The sequence below is a fragment of the Brassica napus genome, chromosome A5 (genome assembly GCF_020379485.1).
Source record: "Brassica napus cultivar Da-Ae chromosome A5, Da-Ae, whole genome shotgun sequence".
NCBI classification, from domain to species: Eukaryota; Viridiplantae; Streptophyta; class Magnoliopsida; order Brassicales; family Brassicaceae; genus Brassica; species Brassica napus.
The window spans coordinates 29,081,437-29,090,800 of NC_063438.1; the positions used below are offsets into that span (position 1 = coordinate 29,081,437).

General features: G+C 38.0%; 3 protein-coding genes across 5 annotated transcripts; 2 read left to right on the forward strand and 1 right to left on the reverse strand.

Moving 5' to 3' along the window:
* Positions 1-1,644: 1,644 nt before the first annotated feature.
* LOC106434305 lies at positions 1,645-2,769 on the reverse strand. The gene has a single exon (XM_013875144.3). The coding sequence runs from the start codon at positions 2,751-2,753 to the stop codon at positions 1,674-1,676; it is 1,080 nt and encodes a 359-aa protein (XP_013730598.2). The 5' UTR covers positions 2,754-2,769; the 3' UTR covers positions 1,645-1,673.
* A 374-nt stretch (positions 2,770-3,143) lies between these two features.
* On the forward strand, positions 3,144-4,964 carry LOC106434304 (protein NUCLEAR FUSION DEFECTIVE 4). Its single transcript, XM_022719976.2, has one exon. It carries the CDS (start codon positions 3,205-3,207, stop codon positions 4,876-4,878), a length of 1,674 nt encoding a protein of 557 aa, XP_022575697.2. The 5' UTR covers positions 3,144-3,204; the 3' UTR covers positions 4,879-4,964.
* A 726-nt stretch (positions 4,965-5,690) lies between these two features.
* On the forward strand, positions 5,691-9,000 carry LOC106434297 (E3 ubiquitin-protein ligase RGLG1). 3 transcript variants are annotated; one of them, XM_013875136.3, is made up of 11 exons: positions 5,691-5,943; positions 6,538-6,905; positions 7,026-7,110; positions 7,212-7,352; positions 7,457-7,570; positions 7,676-7,773; positions 7,861-7,940; positions 8,033-8,138; positions 8,224-8,351; positions 8,443-8,599; positions 8,686-9,000. In XM_013875136.3, the coding sequence occupies exons 2-11, from the start codon at positions 6,582-6,584 to the stop codon at positions 8,821-8,823; spliced, it is 1,371 nt and encodes a 456-aa protein (XP_013730590.2). In that variant the 5' UTR covers positions 5,691-5,943; positions 6,538-6,581; the 3' UTR covers positions 8,824-9,000. The 3 variants fall into 3 exon arrangements, with proteins under 3 accessions (XP_013730590.2, XP_013730592.2, XP_013730591.2); XM_013875138.3 differs by lacking the exon at positions 5,691-5,943 and adding an exon at positions 5,967-6,207; XM_013875137.3 differs by lacking the exon at positions 5,691-5,943 and adding an exon at positions 6,263-6,441.
* The last annotated feature ends 364 nt before the right edge of the window (positions 9,001-9,364 follow it).

A 9,364-nucleotide genomic window follows, 5' to 3' on the forward strand; every position in this document is an offset into this window, starting at 1 on the left:
CGATTTTCTTTATCCTTTAGGAATACAAACTTATCTAGAAAAAGTAAATTTTTCTAAACCTAAAAGGTATACCGTACTGATGCACAGAGATTTAAGACACACAGATGCAACATAACTAATGATAAATAATGGTAGTGGAAAATAAACTATGTGTGAACATGTAGTGAGCTCTGATTTTAGATTTTAGGAGTCCATGATTCGTTTAGCTATAAAAGGAAAATCAATCTGTAACCACAAAAAAAACTAGAGTTTAATTGGAGATTAATAGGCTGAGCCATAGATGCACCAAACTTCTTTTTCCTAAGTTTTTTTCTTTCTAAAAGAAATCAATATTAGAATTATGAAACATCACCTTTAATGAACCACTTCATTTTCAAGTCCCTTGTATAATTTCAGATTTATTTATATCAAAGTGATTCTAACACAAATATTACTGTGTATGAATATTGCAAGTGCTAATTAATTATTGCATACAGTAAAAAAGTTAAAACCAGTTGGGGGGAAAACAAAAGATTAATGTTTTAAGATTTCCACACGTATTGAAAAATTTAAATATATTTTTTATTTTTTGGTTTTACCGACAAAATTTCATCACTCAGATTTTAAATTTTAATCTATGATTTAATTTCTAAAGTAAATATGTTGATTATACTAAAAGACATTAATTTTTCAAATACAAAATATCAATTATTCAAATAAGGAGAGAGTATGAAATATAGTGAAATGAAAAAGTACAACTTCTAGTAATATCACACATGAATTAACAGCTTCCATTAGGCTTTTCTTTGATAGACAGAGAGAGAGGGGCTGCTGGAAAGATCAATTTGGGCTCTAGAATTTTATAAAATACAAAATTAGGTCCATGAAGTTGGACTCAGTCTCAGCCTCAACCGCCTTAGAGCATGATTAACCCGGACTCTTAATTTCGGATTCTTAACTCATGATTTGACACTTTTTTTTTTTACTTTTCGGCTAAGAACCTGCTCATATCTCTTATTTAAGAAAGGGTTTTTAGTTTTTTTTAGTTAAAACTTAAAAGTTAAGAAACGGTTCTTAACTGAAGCTAAGAATCCCACCCATCCGGGTTAAGAAACTCATAAAAGTCTGTAGTTTGATGGGAAAAGCAGCAGCAGCAGCAGAAAATCATCATGGATCTTTCCTCCTCTACTATCAATTCACATGACCATGGCGATGAACATCACCAGAAGATGATATTTTCCGCAGCTATGGCTTACACCCTGTTTGTCCTATCCCCACCGTTTATTTGTCTCACTCCGCTTTAGATCTCGCCGCATCTAAGGTTTCATCTCTATGCTCTAACAAGGTAATCAATATATAATACTTGTTTGTGATTTGTAAGTTCATCTTTAGTTGAAATCAAATGCCAGGCTATCTGTTTATATCTTTGATCACTTTTTCTATATATATAGAACTGATGTCTCGTTTGTTTCATCATAGAACGAAGTCTTGTTTGTGAGTTATAACTTTTGTGGCCCATATCATCATAGTAACCAAAAAGAAGAAGAAGTAATTTCTTACATAAACACTAGTCTGGTTTTCCAAATTAAGACATGCAATAATAAGATAGAATGGGATGGGACATTTGAGACTATGGTAAATTTGTATATACAGAGGAGGAGGAAAGAGCAAAAGCAATAAAGCCGCGCTTACTATCATGCAGTTTCTCTTACACAGTTCCCGGGTAACAAATACTTGTAACTATCAGCATTCTGGATCAGATATCTAGGGAGATGAACAGCTGAGTAGGACCTCGGTATCGGACCTAGTTTTCCGATGATCTCTCTGAAAGTGTGTTCTTCAGGAAACATATCGAAAAGATCAGTTCCTTTGCAGATCACATCTTGGATTCGTTTCGGGTTGAGGTAATGTGAGAATCTAACACGGTCAGTATGGCTGTAGGCTTTCATCTTGAACACAAAATCTCTGATGTGTCTGAAACAGAAGCTGCAATGCCATCCTGAGTCCGCCAAAAGACTGTTGCTTTGCCGGAAATGAGCGTACCTTGTTTTCCCAGGCTTGTAGAGATGAACGGAGGCTCTCCAGCTTTTGCTGTCGAGATAGTACTCATATGAGTAGAGGTAGTTTCTCAGCTGAAGGTGAAGAACCGGTGGGTATCCGTCGCACCATCTAAGCAGATTGATGGTGTGGCCACTCGGGATCTCGTCAACATCGGACATGATCAAAAGATCATCTTCTTTTATACCCGCGAGTTTGATAAGCTGGTCCAGTGCGAGCCTTTGGAATGATTCTTCCAGAAACGGGTTCTCGCCTTTCTTCCATCTTCCTCCTCCTCCTACGTGCCCATAAGACAGCCTTGTTGGCTCAACGAACTCGAAACTCTTGTGGCGGTTATCTGCGAAAGCCAAGGGTTTTGAGAGACCGGTGAAAGTGGAGTTGGATTCGAGAAGCACAAACTGCGTAATGTAAGGATTTAACTCGTTCCAACGGATGGTCAGCATATCGACCTCGTTGCTGAACAAGACAGCGTCGAAGACTCTTCTAGGAGAATGGCGGATATTCCAGCCGTGAAGAGTGCAGAGCAACTCCATGGAAGCGTTGGGGTGGTAGTAATGGGGAAGGATGTTAAATGGTTTGGGAGGGGATTGCCAAAGAGGTCTCAAGAAATATGTGAGCTTCTGACCATGCAAATAGATAAAGAAGATGGAGAGTGGGAGGAGAATGAATAGATATATAAATGTTTTGAAATCATATCCTCCAAGAAGCCGTGACATGGCATTGCCTGCTCGAGAACCCTCCTGTAAAAGAATAAGAAGAAGAAGAAGGGTATAACTAACCAAAGAGTAACAATTACTTCAAGAATGGAAGATCAATATCCTTTGTGAAGAATGAGAAAAATAAATACCTGTGCGATATTATTATTTCTCTTCTTAGAACTACAATCAGACATAATTGATTATTACCCTACAGAAAGCGAGAGAGATGGTGGGAGGAAGATGATCAAGTCCTAATAAATCGATCTAGAGAAACAATGACGTTTGGTGAGCTTTTTAGCTTGGAGCTGTAATTATCATTTTTTCTTTTAAACAAAAAAAACTAACCTATCGATAATTAGCTGTTGTGAGTAATCTCTGGAATTTTAAAAATAGTAAAAAAAATTTTAAACCGGACGTTTCTTTTTTTTTTTTGAAAAAAGGGAGGCAAAGATTGTGAGCCTAGGACCAAATGAAACCACCAAAGAGGACAACTAGGGCGAAGGAGGAGGATGATGTGCAATCTCCGCCGCCTTCTATGCTCCAATGGTGGCGTAGATGGACGGTGTTGGTGGCGGCCATCTGGATTCAAGCCTTCACGGGCACCAACTTCGATTTCTCCGCCTACTCCTCCGACATGAAGTCGTCCATGGGCGTTTCTCAGTCGCGCCTCAACTACATGGCTGTCGCTTCTGATTTAGGCAAAGCATTGGGCTGGTCTTCCGGTTTCGCCGTTGCCTATTTCCCTGTCTCCGCCGTCCTATTCTCCGCCGCTGCTATGGGTCTTGTCGGCTACGGCGTCCAGTGGTTATCCATCGCGGCCGACGTCATCGATCTCCCCTACTCTCTGGTTCTGGTATGCTGCTCGTTAGCTGGATTAAGCATCTGCTGGTTCAACACCGTCTGCTTCGTCCTCTGCGTTCGACACTTTGAATCCAACCATTCCCTCGCCTTGTCTCTCGTCGTGAGTTTCAATGGGATCAGTGCTGCCTTGTACACGCTTGGCCATGAAGTCATCAGTGGGAAATCATCAGCAAGCTCTGACATCTACCTTCTCCTTAACTCTCTCATCCCTTTATTCGTCTCTCTTTTAGCCCTCTGGCCTGTCCTTACTAACCCTAACTCCTCTGAATCCCATGCTAGTAACCGGACCCGTGATGAAACCCGAATCTTCATCGTCTTCAATGTCTTAGCCCTAATCACATGCTTTTACCTTCTCTTGCCTTCCTTAGACACCTACTTGGCTTCATCACCTCTTTGGCATTTCCTCGGTGCCATTTGCCTTCTCCTTTTCCCATTGTGCGTCCCCTTTCTCGACTATATTTACCGTGCTCTCCCCTCCTATTTCCACCATCACAGCTCTGGCTATGCGGTGGTTAACATAGAGGAGCCCAAGATCCCAAAAAGCGGGCGCTTGGACCATGAGGAGATTAAATCATATGATGAATGTAATACAGTGGGACGCTTAGGAGATGAACACTCTCTTGGAATGTTGGTTCGTAGCCTGGAGTTTTGGCTATACTACTTAGCGTATTTCTGCGGGGGGACCATTGGTCTTGTCTACAGCAACAACTTAGGTCAGATCGCTCAGTCTCTAGGACAGAGCAGCTCAAACGCAAAATCCTTAGTGACACTCTTCTCTGCCTTCTCCTTTTTGGGAAGGTTGCTCTCCTCTGCACCTGACTTCACACGCAAGAAACTAGACTACCTGACAAGAACAGGCTGGTTCACCATTTCGCTGCTTCCAACACCTTTGGCCTTCTTCATCCTCGCGTATTCATCCAAGACCGCGCTGCTACAGGTTGCGACCGCACTTATAGGGTTAAGTTCAGGGTTTGTTTTCGCGGCAGCGGTTTCAGTAACTTCCGACCTCTTTGGACGCAACAGCGTTGGTGTAAACCAGAACATACTCATCACAAACATTCCCATCGGATCGCTCTTCTACGGATACATGGCTGGTTCTGTCTATGACAAGCACGCAACACCATCTGTCGTGTCGGACACGCTTGTTTGCGTGGGAAGAAGGTGTTATTTTGCAACGTTCTTGTTTTGGGGTTGTTTGTCTGTTGTTGGATTAGTATGTAGCTTGATACTGTTTATTAGAACCAGACCAGTTTACCACCGGTTAGCACAAAACCGATATTAAACCGGTGTAGTATCAGGCTGCTTTTAGATTGATGGGATGTTGTAAAAATGCTCTATTTTCTTAAAGAATGACAACAGATTTTTACATTTAATTTAGCTTACAAATAGAGAGATTTCACATTTTATTATAGGGATGGAATGTTGATTTGAATAATAAGTAAGTACTAGATGAAATTTCTTTTAGAGAAGTGGAATGGACTACTTGTCTTTGAAGTATGGGTGGAATACTTGTCATTTTTGGTATTTTTGGTATTTTTGGTATTTGATTTGATTTGTATGAGTAGTAAAATTTCGGACTTATATATACTTGATTTGTTAAAGTTAGTAAATCTGCCAAGTACTTATCTTATTTTATTATTTGTTATATGTAAATTACTTCAAAGTTACTTGATAACTATTGATAAATTATTTGATAATTCATTGGATATATAGCTTATTTCTTTATAAAAATAAATTTCTTGTTTTATTATATTTCCGTCAAATCTAAGAAAAAAAAATGTATAATAGAGAAAAAAACTTCAAGATAGTTATATAAATATAAGTGTTATATTTATGGGAACAAAAATATAAACAAGTTATCTTACTATGATTTAAAAGTATTATCTGCTCATTAACTAAAACGACTAACAAACCAAACATTCGTATATGATTTTTATTTAAATATTTGATATTTGTTTTGTACTTGTAAATAAATTAAATTTTGATGAAGTTAGGTTGGTGGGCCAAGTGATTGGAAGAGTGTACAAGCAATTGATTCTTTTAGAAATTTCCTCCAGGATACGTAGTATATAGTTTAGCAAGGAAGGTGATAAGGATGAATATAATGATTTGATCCAAAACTAGAAGCAAACATTAATGGGTTGATTCATGATTGACATTTTTTTTAAAAGATGAGAAAAAAAAAAGGTTAGATTGCTTTTTGAACAAAGCAAAATAAATCATTATATTCCTGTTGGGATTCAATCCGCCATTGATTAAAATTTAAAAGAAGATCCCTTGACCTCTTGAGAAGAAGAAGAAGAACAACCACTGATCTCCAGGAGTCCTTGTCGTTACAACATAAAAGGTGGGATATGTCTATCTTAGTGATCCATATATTTGATTTTTATGAAAAAGGTCAATCTTACAGTGAAGTATATATATACAGTGTTTTGTATCTCTTTATGGTTAACTTTGTATCTTGTGCTTATTGTATCTGTATTGTTTCATCAATGAAATTCACAGCCGGAAAAAAGGAGATTTAAATCTGGGAAAAACTAATAGTATAATAGAAAGATGGGTAGATCCGTCAAGAGTTTGTCTTTGAGCATAATAATAAATTTTGGTAACGGTAAGTCAGGAGGAGTCGGTGGATCGCAGGAAACGTGATTGAATCTTTAATCTTCTTTCTTAAACGTGTTATGATTGATAACACCGCCGCCTACTCTTTTGCTTGTAAACCGCTTCACGAAACTTACTGCCAACCTATAGTTGCCCACATACGTACATTTTCTGCATGTTGATAATCATTCTCTTCTGATACCACATAAAGTTTTTGCAGTTCTCTCTATTGTGATAGCCATTGGTACATTTGCATGTTGAATCAGTTCTCTTTTTCTTTCTTTGGAAAAGAGGATAAGATTCCAAAATTTCTGAATCTTTCTTTTTTCTTTTATTCAAGGTACTGATCTTGAGCTTCAAGTTTGGAATCTGAATAAAGATTTGATGGGAGGAGGGAACTCTAAAGAAGACTGGAGGCAAGAGCCGCCATCATCATCATCATCATCATCATCATGGGCTTCTCATCAAAGTTATCCTCAGTCTGGACCAGGCAGCTACAACTATCCTCCTCCACCCTCTTATTCTCCAGCTCCCAGCTTTGGTGGTCAGCCGCCTTCTTATAGTCAAGAAGAGCAGGGCTATGCTTATCCTTATCCTCCCCCACGGCCACAACCACAGCCTTCACAGACTCATGCTGCTCCTTCTGATAGAAAAAAGTTTGATCGGAGGTATTCCAAAATATCTGATAATTACGCTTCTTTAGATCAGGTGAGAGCTTCTTTCTCTTTAACAAGTGATGAATGAATGAATGAATGAATGAAATGAATGATACACAAACAGTTTTGGATGTGCCTTAAAAAAATTGTTGAATTATGAATCTGATTCCAGGTGTCAGAGGCTCTAGGGCGTGCAGGTCTTGAATCTTCTAATCTAATCCTTGGTATTGATTTCACCAAAAGCAATGAGTGGACAGGTTTGGTTTGAGTTTCTCTTTCTTCATCTAGGTCAAGGAGAGGACATGCTAGGCTAGGCTAGGCTAGGCTAATCATCATCATTTTGGTTTGCGTGCTGCAGGAGCCAAGTCCTTCAGTAAGAAAAGCTTGCATCATATCAGCAATACTCTCAATCCTTACGAGCAAGCTATCACTATCATTGGAAGGACCTTAGCCGCCTTTGACGAGGACAACTTGATTCCTTGTTTTGGTTTTGGTGATGGTAAATCACCCACTTGCTTACTTGGTCTTTGTTATTTCATTTCAGATAATTAATGGCTTATATATCATCAACATTTTGCCCTCCTCCTGATCTCTCTTTTACAGCATCAACTCATGATCAAGACGTGTTTAGTTTCTATCCAGAGGGTAGATCCTGTAATGGATTTGAACAAGTTTTGGCTCGCTACAGAGATATTGTACCTCACCTAAAACTCGCAGGTTTCTTTTTTTTTTTGTTCTTCTCTCTCGCCTGCCCTAGCATTCTCTATCCCCAAACTTTAAGTAATTAGAGCGGTGTGTATTGTATTGTATTGTACTTTTCAGGACCGACATCTTTTGCACCCATCATTGAAATGGCGATGAGAGTGGTTGAGCAGAGTAGTGGCCAATATCATGTGTTAGTGATCATAGCCGATGGACAGGTTAGTATTTTTGATGCCTAAGTTGTGGTGTGATCCCTCTGATCTCTCTGTGTCTAAGGATATCAATTTGGAATCAATCAATCTCAGGTAACAAGAAGTGTGGATACGGAACATGGGCAGTTAAGTCCCCAAGAACAGAAGACTGTCGATGCAATTGTGAAAGCAAGGTGTGTGAATATCTACTACTAGTATGTTTCAATTTTATTTTATGTTTGTAGGTGTTATGTAATCAGTTCCTTCATTTTCTTTTGTGTTGCAGTGCACTTCCTTTGTCAATAGTGTTAGTTGGGGTGGGGGATGGACCATGGGACATGATGCAGGAATTTGATGATAACATACCTTCCCGAGCTTTTGATAACTTCCAAGTAACCTCCTCCTTCTTTTGTAACATCTTGTAACATCAAAGATTGATTCTTACATTTGCCCCATCTCTCTTTTATCTGTTTATAGTTTGTGAACTTCACGGAGATCATGTCGAAGAACAAAGAGCAGTCTCGGAAAGAGACAGAATTCGCACTCTCTGCTCTCATGGAGATTCCTCCCCAGTACAAAGCCACCATAGAGCTTGGCCTTTTAGGGTAATTAATTAACCAAAACCACAAAAACTTTGAAACGGCTGTATTGTTATGAAAGTTGTTTTTATCAACTTTATTCATCACATTTTGCCAGGCGAAGAAATGGGAATATCCCAGAGAGAATCCCACTTCCACCTCCGGTGCATGGCGGATCAACATTCTTCAACCCATCAAAAGCTTCCCCAACACCTAGTTTTGAACCGAGTGTACCTACTTATCCGATGGAAAGCAAGGACGTGGACGATAATCAGGTAAATTAGTAGAAACGTCGAATGTGTTTGAAATGTTTTCTTTATATAAACTTTCAAAAAGTTGGTTTTTGTGTGAACAACAACAGCTATGCCCGATATGTCTGAGCAATCCCAAAAACATGGCGTTTGGTTGCGGCCATCAGACATGTTGTGAGTGCGGACCAGGCCTTAAGGTGTGTCCTATTTGTCGTGCACCCATCCAGACAAGAATTAAGCTCTACTAACAACAACCATCTCTCTGTAAAATATATAATAATAAGAAAACAAATGTGTGTGTTCTTTTGTTCTTTGACTGGATTCCGAAACCCTTAGCTTGTTGGCATTAAATGTTATATTTTTTGATTTTTTTTTGACATCTATGTGTAAACACCTACAATAAAAATATTGAGTTTTACTTTAAATGCTCTACTAGATTTTTCACCCGCACATCCGTGCAGGTAGATTTTCATTTTATAAATATATAACGGATACCATCACAAAACTTTAAAAGATATTTACATTTTAGTGTTATATATTGTGTAAATTTATAATATTTTTGGTTATGTTTTTTATTCGATATTATTAATGTATAATGATTTGTTTTATATTTTTACTTTATTATTAATTGTTATTATATATTAATATATTTTCGAGTTTGGTAAAATAAATTCATAGTATGAAATAAAAAAATTGAGAATCTCCTTCATTTTTTCTAATTTTTACAGACTGAATACAATTCATTTTAAAATTTTATTTAGTTATACTATAAAACTGATATTTTCTTAG